Below are 18,966 nucleotides of genomic sequence, written 5' to 3' on the forward strand. Positions count from 1 at the left end.
GAGAGGAATGCTTGAGAATGACCAGCTGACAGGCTCTGTTTATTTTCTCTGTCATGATGTACAGACAAGTTATTTTGCATCATCTTGTTTTGTTGCTTTTCTGTTTTAGTTTTTCATGACCAGTAAGAAAATATTTATTTGACTGACCACTGCCTATCCGTCTCTGTGTACACTTGAGGGGAAGGGTAGAGAATTGGAACGCAACTTTCTTGAATAGGGATACCAGTTATATAAATACAATTTCTATGCGTCTTCTATGTGTCTTTGTGTTTTTTCAGTTCTATTAATTATATTCCAATGTGTCTTACATATTGTACTGAGATCCAAACTATTGCAGATTACTTTTTGAGAAGGCACAGCCCCTGCCCACACCTAGGGGAATGTTTGAATGATTTTTGTGTCCAGACTACCCTCACTCTCACTGAAGGGGATATATCACACACAGTGAACACACTCAGCATAGAGATCTTCCATGTTATCTATTGGCTGCCTAGGCTCTTACATAACCAAGATATTTTACTTTCCTTTTACAGTATCAGATGATTTCCCAGAAACTGGTGCAGTTATCATCAACAGTTATGTAATTTTATCTGTGAAGAAAGGGATGTAGTATTTGCCTCGAGACTGCAGGGTTGCCAGTCCAAGCCTTGATTCTGTCTGTTGTCCTTTTTTGTTGATTTTTGTTGTTGTATTTTTTTAGACTGACCACTGCCTATTCCTCTCTGTTTACACATGGGGAGAAGGGTAGATCATTTGGATGCAAACTTCTTGAATGGGTTGTTTGTTCTATTAGTTCTATTTCTATGTATCAGTCAGACATGCTTTTCAGTCCTAGTAATGTTTGATCTATGCATTTTACACCTTTTGTTAACCTCCCGATAGTTCACACGCAGCTTCAAACCAGTCGGCACACTTACTGACAGGTCGGTAACGAACAGAGTAGTAAAGGATTAGATAGTAGGGTTTAGTTCTTAATGTTTGGTTCTTTAGTCCGTAAACTGTGATTGACTAGGCACTCCAGTACAGTAAGTGGCGGCATTCAACGATAACGTTTGTTTGCGGACCGCCATAATATTATAGAAGAAGAAGGTAACGAACAGTTTTGCAAAACGTTTGGATTAGTGGCGAACTACACGATTTACTGTGTTAAAATTAAAGTCGTGTGGAATTGAGGAGTAACTCAATGTGTTGCTTGCTTTTTTAGCTAGCAAGTCGTTGGAAATAGCTTTAGCTATTCAGCTAGGCTACCGTTAGTGAAAGTAAACAAACCAAGAAACCCAGCTAACTGTTACTACTAAAGCTAGCTGATGTGTCATCAAGGCGCTTTGCTGAAATAGATTTATAAGTGAGCTAGCAAGATACATGGTATTCATATGTGTGTCTCCATGAGAGGTAGCTAAACTATATGACATAGCAACATTTATTTATTTGTAAATGTATCCCTCACCCCCTCCTCCCCTTATCTCATCTTCTTCCAATTCTTCTGTGCATGATAGAAACCTAACAATGCAGTGCAACAATGTGACAACTATCCCCAAAGGGCTACTGCAGCTTCGAGACCGTTTGAGTAGCATGATGGACAGCCTGTACTGTGACCCCAAGGTAACAGTGCACCATGTCTCCTCTTCAGCAATACTGTTAAAAGCTCTTGGTCTAACAGTAACAGACATGTATTACTTCTTAATAGGACAAAAGGTCATGTGAAGCATGTTCATGACCCTTCTCTCTCTCCTCACTAGGTGGCAGAGCTGATGAACACATCAATGGGGCAGTACCTCAATGGCCACCCATTCTTAGCCCTGGCTGTGTTCGTATTTGGCGCCATGGCCACTGTACCCATTGTGATTTTCCTGACCTTTGCCACTGTTACATTCATTGGTGCCACTGTGGGTTTTGTTTTATTGGAGGGTAAGTCTCTGCACTACCTATACAATACCTACTGTCCACTACTACAGTGCCAATACACTCTTTCCAGCTGTGTAGTTTAAAAACTAATCTGAATGCCTGTCTATCAGGGACAATGATGGTGGCTAATACTGAAACCCCTTTTCACTCTTGTTTTTCCTCATTATTCCTACCTCCTCCCTCTCCCTCCAGTGTTTCTGCTATCCCTAGGAGGGGTCAGTCTGCTGTGTGTGCTCTCTGCTCTGGCCATCCTCTCCATCCTGGTCTCCTTGGTCCTCGGTGCCTGTTACATTACCTCTTACAATGTGCTCAACTTCTACTACAGCCAGCGGTATCAAAACACACAGCCTGGAGTAAACACACACACACACACAGAGGCCCTTCATTTGGGATTCTAATTTTCTCCATCTTTCTTTCTCTTTTTCACCCAGTGTCAGTAGGTACCGAGTCACTAGGTTGGAGCCTGCGACAAATATAACAGTCATGGAACAAGATGGGTGTGTTCAACTTAGCACATTATTTGGTTGATAAACAAAAACTCCTTTCTAGACATACAGTTGAAGTCGGAAGTTTACTTAGGTTGGAGTCATTAAAACTCCACAAATTTCTTGTTACCAAACTATAGTTTTGGCAAGTTGGTTAGGACATCTACTTTGTGCATGACACAAGTAATTTTTCAACAAATGTTTACAGAGATTATTTCACTTATAATTCACTGTATCACAATTCCAGTGGATCAGAAGTTTACATACACTAAATTGACTGTGCCTTTAAACAGCTTGGAAAATACCAGGAAATTATGTCATGGCTTTAGAAGCTTCTGATAGGCTTGTTGACATAATTTGAGTCAATTGGAGGTTTTATTTTACTAGGCAAGTCAGTTAAGAACAAATTCTTATTTTCAATGACAGCCTGGGAACAGTGGGTTAACTGCCTGTTCAGGGGCAGAACAACAGATTTGTAGCTTGTCAGCTCGGGGGTTTGAACTTGCAATCTTCCGGTTACTAGTCCAACACTCTAACCACTAGGCTACCCTGCCACCCCATGTATTTCAAGGCCTACCTTCAAACTCAGTGCCTCATTGCTTGACATCATGGGAAAATCAAAAGAAATCAGCCAAGACCTCAGAAAATAAATTGTAGACTTCCAAAAGTCTGGTTCATCCTTGTGAGCAATTTCCAAACGCCTGAAGGTACCACGTTCATCGGTACAAACAATAGTATAAGTGTAAGTATAAACACCATGGGACCACGCAGCGGTCATATCGCTCAGGAAGGAGACGCGTTCTGTCTCCTAGAGATGAATGTACTTTGGTGCGAAAAGTGCAAATCAATCCCAGAACAACAGCAAAGTACCATGTGAAGATGCTGGAGGAAACCGGTACAAAAGTATCTATATCCACAGTAAAACGAGTCATATATCGACATAACCTGAAAGGCCGCTCGGCAAGGAAGAAGCCACTGCTCCAAAACCGCCATAAAAAAGCCAGACTACTGTTTGCAACTGCACATGGGGACAAAGATTGTACTTTTTGGAGAAATGTCCTCTGGTCTGATGAAACAAAAGTAGAACTGTTTGGCCATAATGACCATCGTTATGTTTGGAGTAAAAAGAGGAGACTTGCAAGCTGAAGAACACCATCCCAACCATGAAGCATGGTGGTGGCAGCATCATGTTGTGGGGGTGCTTTGCTGCAGGAGTGACTGGTGCACTTCACAAAATAGATGGATTCATGAGGATGGGAAATTATGTGGATATATTGAATCAACATCTCAAGACATCAGTCAGAAAGTTAAAGCTTGGTCGCAAATGGGTCTTGGAGTGGCCATCACAAAGCCCTGACCTCAATCCCATAGACGATTAGTGGGCAGAAGTGAAAAAGCATGTGCGAACAAGGAGGCCTGCAAACGTGACTCAGTTACACCAGCTCTGTCAGGAGGAATAGGCCAAAATTCACCCAACTTATTGTGGGAAGCTTGTGGAAGGCTACCCAAAACATTTGACCCAAGTTTTACAATTTAAAGGCAATGCTACCAAATACGAATTGAGTGTATGTAAACTTCTAACCAAATGGGAATGTGATGAAAGAAATAAAAGCTGAAATAAATCATTCTCTCTACTATTATTCTGACATTTCACATTCTTAAAATAAAGTGGTGATCCTAACTGACTTAAGATGAGGAATTTTTACTAGGATTAAATGTCAGGAATTATGAAATACTGAGTTTAAAGGTATTTGGCTAAGGTGTACTTTAACTGTATCATACAATGTTGTTTCTCATAAGTTTAAAGTGTCCCTTTAATTTAATACTCAAGTTGTTTGTTCTCTTCCCAACTTTAAAATCTGTCAGAGATGAAGAAGCCTATGGGAAGCCGGAGGTTTAAGGAGCTGCAGCATCAGTGATGGAGATGGCCTTCTACAGACACAATCGTATACTGATCACTGCACTGGCAGATAGGGGTTCCTCTAGACTCAAGAACTAGATAGAGTAAAACCTCAGGTTGACTTTTCATTAAAGGCCCAATGCAGCTGTTTTTATCTCAATATCAAATCATTTCTGGCTAGTAATTAAATACCTTACTGTGATTTGTTTTAAATGAAAAAATTGTTTATTAGCAAAGAGCATGTTCTCAAGCAATAATTGTTTAGGTCTAAGTGGGGAGGGAAAAACTGAAACATATCTGTTATTGTCAGAGACATTTGGAACTCTCTTATTAGTCTATAAACTAATTTACTGCCAGGTGTCAACAGGCAGGCCACATTTTCAGCCCACCAAAGCAGGCTGAAATTTCAGGTGGTCTTTTCAAACAGCTCTTGCACTGAAAGGGCATCATTTTCACAATTGCACAGTATTATTCCAACATCATCTGGAAATATTTATAAAACAGAATCTTTGGGCCTTTAACTAGAAAAATCGATTATCCAAACAGCCCAATGGAATCATCACCATTGATACAAGTATTAATATGTCTTTATATGACACTGGAGGTTGTATAATTTCACCTGACTGAATGTAGGCACATTGTTTTATTTTATTGCATTATAGCATTTGTACTAATATCTCTATTTTCTTGATCTTTCTAAGGGTTAAGAGTACAAAGATGTATATTTTATACATAAACAGTTTAAATTCAAGCTGCTATCGGTTGCTAGTCTGTCAGATGTTACATGCAATGAATGCACCTTGGTTTTTGTCCATTTGCAATGGAGAGAGGATTAAGAACCTGTAATGGTAGAAATGATTTGTTAAACAAATCCCATTTAGAACATGACAGATGACCAGGTAGCACTGCAATATACCTGTTACTGCTACATTGTCAAATACAATCTGTGTATTCTGGAAACAATGTGTGCAGTATGCTATAATCCATATTGTACATTTGCCAAAGATTTTTCTTAAATGTGTTCCTCTAGTTTTGATCCACATAGGATTAATAACAGGTCAGTCTTTTAAGTTTAAAATCTGTGGTTCATTTGAAAAGTGGGAGCTAGTTTCTGTTACTACGGTCATGTCCGTTTGTGTGAACCAGAAATGTAAAGTATGCACTAATAGAGATGAGTGACTGATTTGTATCAAAAAGTGTTATGTATTCAATTGAATGTACCTTTTCTCTGAAGATTAGTGGTGAGATGTTACTTTGATGGAATGTTACAAGTAAAAAAAAAAAAAATCACTTCAACTGCACTAAATTGATTTGCTCTAGAAAGCCAGTGTCTCAATATTGTAAGACATTTTTCTAATGTACAAAAGTAATTTGTAATGATTGACCCTTCACAGATTTGTAGTTCTGGCCTTGAGCAGTTAAATGTTTTGTATTGTCATGTTTAATGTGGACCCCAGGAATAGTAGCTGCTGCTTTCACAATGGGGATTCTAATAAAATAATACAAGTAATTCTAATAACTTACCATTTTTTTTGGCTAATCCTTTTCTAGCTGTCTGTACATCGGTGGTGTTTTTTCACATTAACAAGGTAAAATTGTGCTTTTTCATAAAAAGTTTATTGGAGGCGAGGTTGTATCACAGTTATCATGCAACTTAAAACAAAAGAAGCTATAGGAATGACAAATGAAAAGACTATGGGGGTTTACTTAGCTGGGAAAAATGGGTCAAATCTCAACATTTAACTCAAATGCATCTATACCAAACACCATATCTCACACGCATTCCTCCTGAACACTGTTCTAGAATATCATGTATATTTCAATGGGTCTTTTATCTCTGTGACAAATGACTGCATCTTTATTTAAACAGCTAAACAAACTGACCATGTAAGGTGATTACAGTATTCAATCAAATTAACCTTAGTCTATGACTGCATTGAAAACAAACCAAATAGCCCTGTCGGGAAGCACATTTACTGAGACGGACCCCTAAATTACTTACAATCATCCAATGTTGAACAAGCTGAGCCTAAGTAATGCAATAAACTCTTTTGGTTGGGGATGTGAAAGGTGATATGTATCATGTTAAGATGGGAACTTCATCTTAGAAAGGCAAGTATGTACATAAATGGAGGACACCAAAGATGAAGAATTTATGCTTTCAAATTTGACAACTGCATTGAAGGGAATTTTTACCAAAAAGGGCAACTGGAAAAAAAATATATATTGGGCAAAGGGTTATATAAACACAAGAACCCAGAAGTGGGCTTTGCAGGATAACTTTTTCAAGAGAGGAGTGCAAACTGGGATATCCAAATGAAAGAGCACCTACAAAACATAAGTAAATGTAGTTGTGAATAATAAATTGGCCAAGGGGGTACAGTCACGTAAAAACAATGTATGAAAAAAATAGAAAGACATAAAATCATCATTACATAATACTCCTTGACATATCGTTTCCATCTTAATCATAAAGACTACATTTTTGTATTTCATTTTGAAGTTTGGCATGGTACTTTGTATTGAGTCAACCCTAATCAATACAATGCATATTGAGCCATCAAAGAGCACACCTCACATGTCTATTTTTTGAACAGCAATGAGAAAAGGTAAGGCAATATGCTAAAAATAGATATCTGATGACTGCGTGAAGACCTGGGATGACCTCTCATTCAGTTTGAGCCATTTGTTGTTTACCAGTTCAAAGTTATTCATGAAGAAGACTAGTGTTTTCCCCCTTGAGTCACTCTGTCTCTCAGGCATCTTGCTCGGCGGGGTTCCGTGATGTCATCTCCACGCACCCTGAGTCTGCTGGAAGACACGGGGTCTCCGTCTGAACCTCTCATGCTGGCAGGCTCAGCTTCTTTCCTTTCAGCACTGAGGATTATTGAGATACATGTCAGAGGGTCCAATGATTTAAAAAATATATACATTTCCCTTGCAGTGTGCCGACTCCTGTGTACTACAACATTCAAAGTGTATCTAGATAGATTATAACTCATTTAGGATATGATGTAGTCCTACAAACTCAAACATCAATTATTTACTAACTCTATTTTATCAATGTACCAATCAGGCTTCAGGAAGAAGCATAGCACAATTACAGCAGCCATTTTAAATGATATCACTGAAGCCATTGACAAAAAACAGCACTGTCTCACTTTTTATTGATCTCTAAGGCTTTTGATACAGTTGATCATGCTATACTAAGGCAGAGACTGTCGAGTGTAGGTCTTTCGGAGCATGCAGTTGCATGGTTTACTAATGGTTTACCATCTGTCTGATAGTGCACTCAATTTGACGGGCTTATGTTTGTTAAATTGTCTGTCTTGAATGGTGTGCCCCAAGGCTCTGTACTTGCTCCACTCTTATTCACATAAATGATTTAGACAAAAATGTCCAAAATGCACAACTTCATTTTTATGCTGATGATACTGTTATTTACTGTTGTGCCTCGTCTCTTTCAAAAGCTTTCCAGAACATGCAAACTGCTTTATATACTGTTCAACATACCTTGTGTCAATTGAAGCTTATCCTCAATACTGACAAAATTAAACTAATGGTGTTCTCTAATGCAAGAAATAGACCTCTGAACCATTCACCTATTACTACCTGTCAGGGTAAGGAGATTGAGGTTGTAACCTCATAAATATCATGGAATTTTAATTGATGACAGCCTCTCTTTTAAAATAGCATATTCAACAACTTACAAAAGAATTGAAGCTGAAATTGGGATTTTATTTTAGGAATAAGGCCTGTTTTTCTTTTGAAGCCAGAAGGAGGCTAGTGTCAGCTACATTTATGCCTTTACTAGACTATGGGGATATTTTATATATGAATGCTTCCACTCAGTGTTTGAGATCAATTGACACTCTTTACCATGGCACTTTGAGATTTATTTTAAACTGCAAAACCCTTACGCACCACTGCACTTTGTATACCAGGGTTGGCTGGCCTTCTCTAGTCACTCGTAGGCTCAGTCACTGGTAGACTTATTTACAAAGCCATTTTGGGTTTACTACCTTTTTATTTGTGCATTTTTATTGTTCAGAAATGTGGTGGGTACTCTCTTTGTTCGCTGGACTTTATCCTGCTAACTGTTCCAAACGTCCGAACTGAATTTGGTAAAAGGGCTTTTATGTACTCTGCGCCATAATCTTGGAACACCTTACAAAATACTTTTAAACTGGAAGAACTTGTCCCGATTGGTGTTTTTAAATCACCGATGAAGAAGTTTGAGGCTGATTCCCTGACCTGTCAATGTTTTTAATTTGCTGTTTTATACTCTTGTGAATTCAATGGTTTTTACTAGATTCTTTTGTAATGACTTGATGCTGCCTATCTTGGCCAGGGCGCTCTTGAAAAAGAGATTTGAATCTCAATGAGCCCTTCCTGGTTAAATAAAGGTTAAATCAAAAATAAAATAAAAACTCCAACAAAGCTTACTTACGCATACTAAATACTCCATGTAGGCCTAATCGTAATGTGCACAAGACATCTTATTTATTCCATATATTACAGTGACTGGTATTAGAAATAGATGGTCAAACAGCGAATACACAGATGGCAGAACATAAATCAAAGGTGGACATTTAGGTGGACACTCACCTTTGGTGACATAAAGGTAGAAGAAGTCGCAGTAGAGGATGGTCTGCACCATGCCGGCCACAATGGCGATCATGTCGAAGAAACCCTCGAAGTAAAAGCGCCAGATCCAGTTGAAGAGGTACAGGGCCCTGTAGAGACCCAGGAAAAACAGGTAGTGGGTGGTGATGGTCTCCGCCTCGCCCGTCTTACTGATCATGAAGAGCTGGGGCAGGATGGCCACCGACTCCAGGTAGATGGAGAATGTCCACAGGATCTGAAAGAAAGACAAACACACAACACTGTATATTAGCCATTAATCTCATCCGCCAGCACTCTCACAACTGACCATGCGGAATAAGTTAAGTAGACATCAACTAGGGGCTTCTCCTTCATATGTAATGTAAATGTCTCTAACCTCTAGGAAAGAGAAGTCATGGTTGACCAGGCAGGCGAGGCCCCCTACAGGAACCACCAGGAATTCCATTCGGAAGCTGTCATGGTTCCCATCATAGGTGGCCTTGAACTTCATGTAGATCAGGTAGACAGTGGCGTAGGCACAACCAATGTAGATCACCTGCAGAGAAGAGTATAGGGAGAAAATGAATGTATCCCATGTTAAGGGCGGCAGGGTAGCCTAGTGGTTAGAATGTTGGACTAGTAACCGAAAGGTTGCAAGTTCAACTCCCGAGCTGACAAGGTACAAATCTGTTGTTCTGCCCCTGAACCCACTGTTGCTAGGCTGTCATTGAAAATAAGAATTTGTTCTTAACTGACTTGCCTAGTTAGATAAAATGGTGCTGAGAAGAAAATAGTAGCGCAGTCTAGACAGTCTCTCATAAGGACTAGGGCCAGAATAAATCTACAGATAGAACTTATCTGACCCCCAGAGAGATTTGAGGAGGACATTGTCAATTGCTTATGCATACGACTAAGGGCCCAACTCATCATAATACTTAATCAATACTAATACTAAGATGAGAAGGAAAGGAAGGCTCCTCTTACCTTCATGGTGGTGTTGTAGAGGGAAATGAAGGAGGTGAGGAGGTCCAGGTAACGAGTAGTGAAGACCAAAGCAAACAGGATCTGGCTCTTCCCAGAGATACCTGGATGGGACAACCAGTTTAACAACAGTAGGACTGATAATACCTGGGAATGAAATAAGAAATTCTTCTTCTAGTTTTGCATCACTTCAAGAACAAGTTCTGGAAGAATGGCAAGTCCTTCACAACTTCTGAAATAGTCTTCCTTTGCAAGCCCCTGCCCAGTCAGAGCTGCAAGTGTGATAGCATCTTATCAACAGCAGTTGGAAATGTGAGTGAGACAAACCCATGTCTGACTAGAGGGTAAATTAACTATCTGATACATCATCTATCTGATACTACATCAAGAAATGCAGCAGCATCTCAAGACCAGGGTGATCACTCTGCAACTAATGCATCTCCATATAGGCCTAATCGTAATGTGCACAAGACATCTTATTTATTCCATATATTACAGTGACTGGTATTAGAAAAAAACAGCAGATCCTAATGCCTCAAAGGCTAATTAATCCGATGCAAACAAGGTTGATGAGAGAAACGTGTGCGAGTGTTTAGAATATAGGATGTGTTCAGCTAATTTGACACATAAATGTATAAGTGTCGACTACTTTTGAGTGAGAATGCATTGATTCCTTGCCACCCAATTTAATTTCGTGAGACTTTCAAGAATGCCACGTCAGAGTCCAGATCTAACAATCAAACACCGGGCTACATTGAGTGAACTCGCATGCCAGACTGTTGCAGAAAACAAGGTGACACTAGACGAGATGTTTAAACAGAAGTTATTCATAAATACATCATCTGAAAGCAAGGTACAGTGTCCAAACCTGCATCACTTTATGACCAATCGATTTTTTTTATCGTCGACTATTTTGGCTGTTACACGTAGCTAGCTAATTAGATACCGTAGCTAACATGTTTTGCATAGGTGGCAAACCAGATATTCAATGAAGGCTTTGATTAAACAATAATCCATTTAGCTAGTAGTTAACTTTAAAATCAGAGCAATCCAAGTTGCCGCGCTAGAATAGACAGTTAGCAAGTTGACATGCTACTGTGGTGAAGTAGCTAACATTCAACCAATTCAAGCTCACTAGCTAGCGAACACTCCAATGCACACAACATGATCTGCATGTTTCATGATGCATTATATATATTTTTTTATTTTATTAATGATATACTTATCAGCACTTAAAATGCCGTTCGTTGCTTGTTTGTTCTGTAGCTACCAGCTAAATATATATACTATCCATGTTAGCTAGCTGTCTACAGGGATCTAAACTACAGCTAACTAGATGGGTTGGAATATGGGCAGACGGCTAACTAAATACATGAGTAGACAGCACATAGCCAATAAGTCATTTGAAGAAATATACATTTTAGTGGCTAATATACTCACCAGCACACGACCTGGTTTTCCATATTTTGAGCAGGAGAATGATGATAGCTGCCAAGTGAGAGAGGTCTCCCGTTAACCTGAAGATGTTCATTGCTGATGCCTTCTTTTGACACCGGTGAAAATGACTTAAAGTCTCCTGTTAACTTTTTCCTGATTTAAACTAGCTTTCTAGCTAACTTATTTAACCGGCTTCACTATCCCTTTTTTGATGCAACGAGTTGAAATATGGCGATAGGGCAAGTCGACGTGGAAGGGGGCGTAAGAAAAACGTAAATTACAAAGCAAATTGGGTTCGGATTCGATACGGCGGTTTGAGTGACACCTGTGCTAAACACGCCCACCAGCATCCATTGGTAAGAATTTCTAGTTGAATAAACGCAATGTGACTGTCATGCCAGGGCCTTGAATTTGAACAGCGAACAGATTGATTCTCACATCTCGCTGATGCTGCAACATTACTACGAGAAGACAGTTTTGACTGACAACTGTGAGAGAATTTGTTTGGGATTACAACACCAAACACATAATGATGAGATACTTGGTAAACAGGATGGAAAACTGAGAGAAGTGAAAACATCCATCTTCCTGTTCTGTCTATTGCACACTTAGTCATGAGATCACAGCGCGCACACACACATATTGTGTCAACATTATGTTTTCATCAGAACGGATTTGTCAGTGTTCTCCTCTATCACGCTAATTAATCTCGACAGCCGGTAAGGACACATCAGCTAAATTAAATGTATCATATCAGCTAAATTAAATGTGATTAAATATCAGATTAAAACGGTTTTGATTCCATATTAGCTTCACTTATAACGATTGAGAGTACAATTTTATGATTATACGTGTATCTCTTTTTACTCCAGTCATCATGGAGAACAAGGAAAACTGCCCCCCAGGGTTATCGTTACACCAGCCAGACGATATAATTTGGCGGATAGGGGGTCAATCAGCCTCTCTCCCCTGTAACATCGCATATGATACCAATAGGAACATTGATTTCCTTTGGTTCGTCTTCAAGCAGGACGCTCACCACTCGGTCGATCTGATGACCCAGCAACACAAATACAGCCTGGAGAGAAACAGCCTAAATATCAACTCACTCCAGGCCAATGACAGCGGGGTGTACCACTGTGCTGCCTTGTTTAGAGACGTGGTATGCAGCGGGGCACAGGAGATAGGGCAGGGCACCACGCTGGTGGTGAGAGGTAAGAGCATAGAATTAAATACATGTGTAATTTGAAATTATTACTCATCATTTAATGTATCTCTATGGGTAAGAGTGTTTGGGGTAACAAGGGGGACTTTTCAGTTCTACTCAAGTTTTGCCTTTATAACCATATGAAGTGCCAGTTCTCCTGTGTGCTTTCAGAGAGGGGCATGCAGATGGCCTGGCATGTTTTGCTGTTTGTCCTGTTAGCCTTGTACAGTCTGGCAATACTGATTCTGATCATTCGTAAGAAGGTAAGCTATTGTATTACTCTAGATACATGCATATAATGATCATTATGAATTGGTTGTTGTTTGAGATGTAACAGAGCACAAAATATATTGACCAATCATGCAACCATCATAATCATCTAGTCTACATTGGATTCTAACCTGCTCATTCTACACTAGACTGGGAAAGACATTGCCGTTTGCAGAGGCACACAGAAGAGTGACATCCAGGTGCAGTCTTCTCTTTTGTACTGCCTCACTGAAGTTGTTCATGATGTCTTAAAGAATACTTGATACCACCACAATGTGCAATGTGTTCTCAATATTTAGTTTCACCATGTTGTGGAAAGCCCAATGTCTTAAACAAGGAACAGCTCTATTTCTAAGCCCTTGCTATCATTGTTTTGTAAGAGGGGATATTCCTCTTCAGTAAATTCCTAGTAAAATCCTCAGTCTCACAATGTTGAGACTTTAATGTATATTTACATTGCAGAAAGACAAGGAAATACAACACTTTTTAGTTATTTACCACAGCGACGTAACCAATTTGTTTGCTGTTCATTCTCTCTTACAGAAGAATAAAGTTCGAGTACAGTTTGGTGCTGTTGTGCAAGAGCTGTACGGTAAGAGGAACTTACGAAGTAACAAGAAAAACCCCAACCACAGTGGCCCTGCTCAAAACAAGGTACGAGATGGTCACATTGCATTTTCCTAATATGGCTTATTGGCTTTCCTAATAAGTATGAGAGAGGCTAGGAAAGTGCTTTGATTTTATGTTATGTTTATGTTATGACTCAGTTATATCAACCTGTTTTCAATTGACTAAATAATCACACCTTTGTCTTAAGCAAACTCTTCTCTTATCAACACATCTAATCTACACCATGTTGACTCTACAGCTGATAAACTCAACTGAATCGTCTTGCAGGTTGAAAGCCCCCACTCCAACCATCCAGAGGACATTTACCAAAACCAGTGACTCAACAAAAAGGAGAACCACTAATGACAGCTACTTCCCTACACAGACTGATCTTCATTCAGGCGGGAGACTATAAACGAAGGACACTGCTGACCTGCAAAACGACTAACCAAAATCTAAAACTGACCCTTAGCTTAAACAAAGAGAGTAACCAGACAAAAACAATCTCGATTTGATAAACTTCAAATTAATCAGAAAGAAAAACAGAAGTCCCTCTACTGAATCTGAAGTTCACCTATTTGAATATCCAATTTTTTTGTCCATGTTTCAGTTTCAAAAGTCAATGTAAATAACACGTGCAAGTTATTTGAATGAAGGCTTATTGTTTTTAATGGAAACAGTGTAAAAGGACACGTAGGAAACATTCCCCAACAAATGAATGCAAATCATTTGAATGAAAAGTAATAGCATATTTGTTTGGTATTAACTATTTAGACAAAGGCACAACATCACAATGGTTCAGGTCCCATGATAACAGTATGTAGTATACACAATGTCAAAGAAAATATCTGTTTTACATTCAATTTGTTTGGAGAACAAAGTCTGAAAACGAATAAACTACGTGAAAGTAATCTGATGCTACAATATCCCTCAAACTTGGTTAAGTCATACAGTTTCCACAGTAACTAACATAATATTATTGCATAGAGTAATAGCAGACTCAGGTACTGTGCTCCTGCTACCAGAGTTAAGGTCAGTACCATTCCCTTCATCACCACCAGACAAGTTCACCGACAAACATAACAAACACATACAGATGGAGTGTTTTCTTCTGCAGTACCCTCCGGCCATTACACCCCCATGTTCCCTTTAGGAGTGCTGCAGCAACCTATCAAGTCTTAAAAGACAGCATAGACAGTGACTCAAACAGCATAAATTGAGTGACTCAGCCGTCGATATACATGGTGTCCACGGTGTGACTGTTGCGTATTGAGAAGGGCTTCCAGGCGAAGACCTGCAAGGCGGCGATACACATGGGCACCACACACACCAGGTAGAACATGGTGGTGTGGAGGGCCTCCAAGTCACTGCAGGGGAGGAGTAGGACATTATTCAGACAGTACAGGATCTGTTACAAGATATAGAGGAGCTACTGGAAATGTGTTGTCATGAATTCAACCAGTGTGTCTGTGTATCAAGACAATTCATAAAAAATTACATCTATTAATGCTATGATAGAGATACATTAAAGTAACGTATAATTAACTACCATGTCGTAGAATAAATGCAGTTGCTTTCCATGGGTTCACTGACACAATTAATGTAACATGTCAATGCAGCTATTTCACCATTAGGGGGCGTAAGCAGTCATCTCAGTGAGCGTAACATTAGAGTTCAAGCTTTAACCCCAGCAAGTTGTCAAACATTACATCTACGGATAACAATGTGTGATATCGGCACCTGAAATGAATCAAATGCTACTTTAATTCAGCCGGTGACTCGCTGGCAGTGAACCAATCCTAGATCATTCCTACTACAGCTCCAAAATACACCAGGCCGTAACAGTAAGACTGGTTTGGTCAGGCTAAAGTTAATTTGCATGCTGGCAGAGCAAACATGGATTATAGCTAATAATGCAAAACACAGAACAGGATCTTAAATGGTCGTCCTTGATAGTCTAAAGTGCCTTCCTCGCCTCACTTATGTGAAGACAGATCAGATACAAGCAAAATGGATGTCTACAGGGAATTCACTTTCACCTGTTCAGTACTCACCACAATAATACAATTAGCAACAAGGAGATAAGGAGTGGACATTTAAGACTATTGAGACGCAGCCCTTACCTGGGGTTTGCATCCCTCCCAGCAGCCCTTACTTGGGGTTTGCATCCCTCCCAGCAGCCCTTACCTGGGGTTTGCATCCCTCCCAGCAGCCCTTACCTGGGGTTTGCATCCCTCCCAGCAGTCCTTACCTGGGGTTTGCATCCCTCCCAGCATCCTTCAGGTTCTCATAGCCAAACTGGTTTAGGATGGAGACCACCAGCATAGGAGCCAGAGACTGGGCTGGTTTAGTGAACAGAGCATTGGTCCCAAACACCATGGAGGAGAGGGGGGAGCTGTAGAGGACAGAGGGAAAGGACACAACAAGGCTTTAAAACTTGATCCACTTACTTTGACGTCATAAGGATATAACAATGACAATAATAATCATGGATTGGAATGATTGGATTTATATTTTCCATCAAGGGCTCAAAGCGCTTTTAGCCCTACCCTTGCTAGTGTTTATCTCCGTCACTGTGCTTACATTCCTGTCTGTGTACTGTACGTGACTTACAGAGATGCACATTGATTGTAACCTTTTGTAAGAACATACAGCCTCTGTTACTTTTGTAATGTTAGGTAGGTGCCCTTCCAAGGGAGGCTGTTAGGTACTGTAGCACTGCCAATGAAGCTCAGTGTTAGCCTACAGAACACACCTGAGAGAGTAGTGTTCTATTTCTGTCTATCTGTAATGGATGGCTGGGCGGGTGGAGGTCACTGTGTGCTGATGTGGCACTATTATAACTGTGCTGTCACACAGCAGACCTGGGTTTACCTGCGTTTGTGTCTCTGAAGGTCTGAGTCGATAATGTCAGCCAGAGGCAGGTTAAACAGACTGAAGGCTGCCTGGACAAGGACCCTTAACGGCGACAAAGAGAATATATATTATTTATTTTATAATTAAATAGTGTTTGTATGATAAAGCAAACAGTTGTAAAATGGCACTGTTGTATATCCAACTCATGGAGCAAATCATGTTACTGAATTACATAACTGACATTGATATATGTGGAAATTTACTGTCATTAATGCCAGTGGCTACAATAACATATAAATAGATGATATAATAACATTACAATGACAATACCATAACATAACTTCTTACATGTTAGCGGTCAGGAAGAATGCCAGGATGTAGTAGTGATGTGGCCCCAGCACCAGCATGACGGCAGCCATGCCAGCTTCCACGTAGAAGGTGAGCAGGATGATCTTGTAGTAGCCTAGGCTGTGGAGCAGGCTCTGACTGCTCAGCACAACCAACTGAGAGAGACGCACCACAGAGAGATGACAATAACATACAGTAAGTAACACTTGGAATCAATCAATGAGGCGATGCTATAAAATAGGTGGTCTAGTGTGTGGTCAGCACTTGGCAACGCACTCAATGCAATACATTGGTGATGCTGAGTGAGGTTAGTGACTAGTCCACTCAGTATAAAGTGTTTTGAACTGTGGTATGTTACCTGAGGACAGATGAAGCCAGCTCCATACATGAAGCTCTTGGCCAGTGACGGAAGCACGTTGGGGGGTATCAGATGCTCGGCGAAGATCATAGTGAAGTTATTACAGAATGCCACCATGAAGACCTGGAAAAAGTGCAAAGGATAGGAAATATAAATGTAATGGTCAGCTGTGGTACACACTCACATGTCCCCATTAACAGAACAAACCACATTCTGTGCCCCCATTCAGTGGCTGTATCCAAGTCTTTTTCTCTGACCTGAAAGAAGTTCATGAGCACAAAGAGCTGGAAGTCCCTATTGGTCAGGATCTGCAAGGTCATAGAGATCACCAAGGAGAAGGAAAGAGTTGATTGGCCAGAACCTTGGTAGTTTGACCTCGGTGCTGACCCTTTGGTGTCAAAGCGGCTCTCGCTGTGTAGGCCTGTGTAGAACATGCAGCCACAAGCCAGAACGGCCACCAGGACAGTGAAGCCCTGGAAGGATGGGAAGTCATCCATGTTCTGGGAGAGGAGGCCGCAGAATAGAACACTGGAAGAACCTATAAGTGACGCCACCTGGGGAGAGGGGGGGAAGAGGAGACAAACGTGAGAACACTTTACTGACTTCAGACAACAAAATAAATACCATATACAGGCTAAAATGAAACATGTAAAAAAACACTACACTAAACACCTCCCTTTCCTACCTGGTTGTATTTGATGAGTCTCAACCTGCTCTGGTGGTGGCCTGAAATCTCTGCAAAGAGGGCGCACTGCGCCAGCAACACAAACGTCAGCATCCCGTCGAACGCACACAACGCCACCATCAGGTGGACGCCGCTCATCCAGTCGCCGGGGGCGTACTCTCGCCATGGAAACCAGGCGAGCAGAAAGGCGATTGCGTAGAAGGGAGCACCATACAGGATGGAGAGACGACGTTGAGAGCAGCACGGTACGCGGGAGTTATCCTGCAGGTAGCCGAACAGAGGGTCGTTCACTGCGTTCCACACCATGTACACCACCTGTCAGGATGAAGGGATGACATAATTATTGTCTTGTTTGCATAGAAATGTGTATCTCAAAGTTGCAAATATTGCACAATTGCCCAAATTACACATGTCAAAGGACTGTATATGCTGTCATGTGTTGTTCGTTCCACTTAATGAAGTGTGAGCAAGCTGCAAGACCAATAATACCATTGTACATACATTCCTCACTACCATTGAGCATTGACCTATCAAGCCAGTTATTCCCATTTTGAATTGACATACTATTACTGGGCAGTGCACAATGTTGGCCTATTATTACACAAGTGCACCATAGTCATATGGCCCGAAGGCTACAGTTGCTGTTTAACAAATAATAATGTGGTTCGGTTACTGGACCAACACTCTAACCACTGGGCTACCTGCCTCTCATAAAGTTTACAGTATCTGTTACTGTAGTACAGTACTCACTTGTGACTGATGGAAAGCTCCTTCTGATATCTTGTACTTGTTGAGGAACAGCTTGACATAGTAGAAGCTGAATATGCTGTTCATCATGCCTGCTCCCAGGGTGGTCATGGAGTAAGCCACGGCCGCGGGGTGAGCCCCCAGACTCGCCAGGTGCCCTAGGATGTTCAGGCCGCCGAAGGTGCGAACACCTGCGGCTGGTTTCTCCACGGTCATGCCTGGTGGTGGTTTCATTTCCCCAGGCTACTCACTTTGATCTAATTACCACAGACTTGCAAAGTGAGTCGAGTGTCACTTGAGTGAAAGGTGAGTTTATAGAAACGGAGTTCACAGCTATTCATATTCCATGGCAAAAGTGCTGCAGTCGAGCGCAGAATTTCTACTATTTCAGCTTGGTCAGAAAACAGACTTTGCAAATACTAATTAAGATAACCTCACTGATGAATACACAATCACAACTATGTGTTAATATAAAATAATAACATTATGCTCCTCTCCTCGCTTGCAGCTATCAAACCCGTTTCTGTAAATGCGGAAATAGGCGGGGCAATAATCCATGTGACCGAACCATAA

General features: G+C 40.7%; 4 protein-coding genes across 8 annotated transcripts; 2 read left to right on the top strand and 2 right to left on the bottom strand.

Moving 5' to 3' along the window:
- The first annotated feature begins 690 nt into the window (after positions 1 to 690).
- LOC121838605 (lipid droplet assembly factor 1-like) lies at positions 691 to 5,613 on the top strand. 5 transcript variants are annotated; one of them, XM_042315378.1, is made up of 6 exons: positions 693 to 776; positions 1,497 to 1,602; positions 1,740 to 1,908; positions 2,098 to 2,236; positions 2,337 to 2,402; positions 4,257 to 5,613. In XM_042315378.1, the coding sequence occupies exons 1-6, from the start codon at positions 733 to 735 to the stop codon at positions 4,288 to 4,290; spliced, it is 558 nt and encodes a 185-aa protein (XP_042171312.1). In that variant the 5' UTR covers positions 693 to 732; the 3' UTR covers positions 4,291 to 5,613. The 5 variants fall into 5 exon arrangements, with proteins under 5 accessions (XP_042171316.1, XP_042171312.1, XP_042171315.1 ...); XM_042315381.1 differs by lacking the exon at positions 693 to 776 and adding an exon at positions 854 to 923; XM_042315379.1 differs by lacking the exon at positions 693 to 776 and adding an exon at positions 930 to 1,089.
- A 275-nt stretch (positions 5,614 to 5,888) lies between these two features.
- Positions 5,889 to 11,574, bottom strand: LOC112237341 (ER lumen protein-retaining receptor 2). The gene is made up of 5 exons (XM_024405929.2): positions 11,317 to 11,574; positions 9,880 to 9,980; positions 9,293 to 9,451; positions 8,899 to 9,151; positions 5,889 to 7,167 (listed from the first exon to the last, which is right to left on the bottom strand). The coding sequence occupies exons 1-5, from the start codon at positions 11,405 to 11,407 to the stop codon at positions 7,133 to 7,135; spliced, it is 639 nt and encodes a 212-aa protein (XP_024261697.1). The 5' UTR covers positions 11,408 to 11,574; the 3' UTR covers positions 5,889 to 7,132.
- A 141-nt stretch (positions 11,575 to 11,715) lies between these two features.
- Positions 11,716 to 14,310, top strand: si:ch211-139g16.8 (immunoglobulin superfamily member 6). The gene is made up of 6 exons (XM_024405926.1): positions 11,716 to 12,032; positions 12,186 to 12,527; positions 12,692 to 12,783; positions 12,940 to 12,990; positions 13,334 to 13,444; positions 13,688 to 14,310. Exons 2-6 carry the CDS (start codon positions 12,191 to 12,193, stop codon positions 13,736 to 13,738), a joined length of 642 nt encoding a protein of 213 aa, XP_024261694.1. The 5' UTR covers positions 11,716 to 12,032; positions 12,186 to 12,190; the 3' UTR covers positions 13,739 to 14,310.
- On the bottom strand, positions 14,051 to 18,945 carry LOC121844898 (transmembrane protein 180-like). Its single transcript, XM_042315376.1, has 8 exons — positions 18,397 to 18,945; positions 17,647 to 17,961; positions 17,219 to 17,515; positions 16,962 to 17,084; positions 16,604 to 16,758; positions 16,274 to 16,357; positions 15,651 to 15,794; positions 14,051 to 14,766 (listed from the first exon to the last, which is right to left on the bottom strand). Exons 1-8 carry the CDS (start codon positions 18,625 to 18,627, stop codon positions 14,625 to 14,627), a joined length of 1,491 nt encoding a protein of 496 aa, XP_042171310.1. The 5' UTR covers positions 18,628 to 18,945; the 3' UTR covers positions 14,051 to 14,624.
- Between the last annotated feature and the right edge of the window lie 21 nt (positions 18,946 to 18,966).

The sequence above is a fragment of the Oncorhynchus tshawytscha genome, unplaced genomic scaffold, assembly GCF_018296145.1.
Source record: "Oncorhynchus tshawytscha isolate Ot180627B unplaced genomic scaffold, Otsh_v2.0 Un_contig_18411_pilon_pilon, whole genome shotgun sequence".
Lineage (NCBI taxonomy): Eukaryota > Metazoa > Chordata > Actinopteri > Salmoniformes > Salmonidae > Oncorhynchus > Oncorhynchus tshawytscha.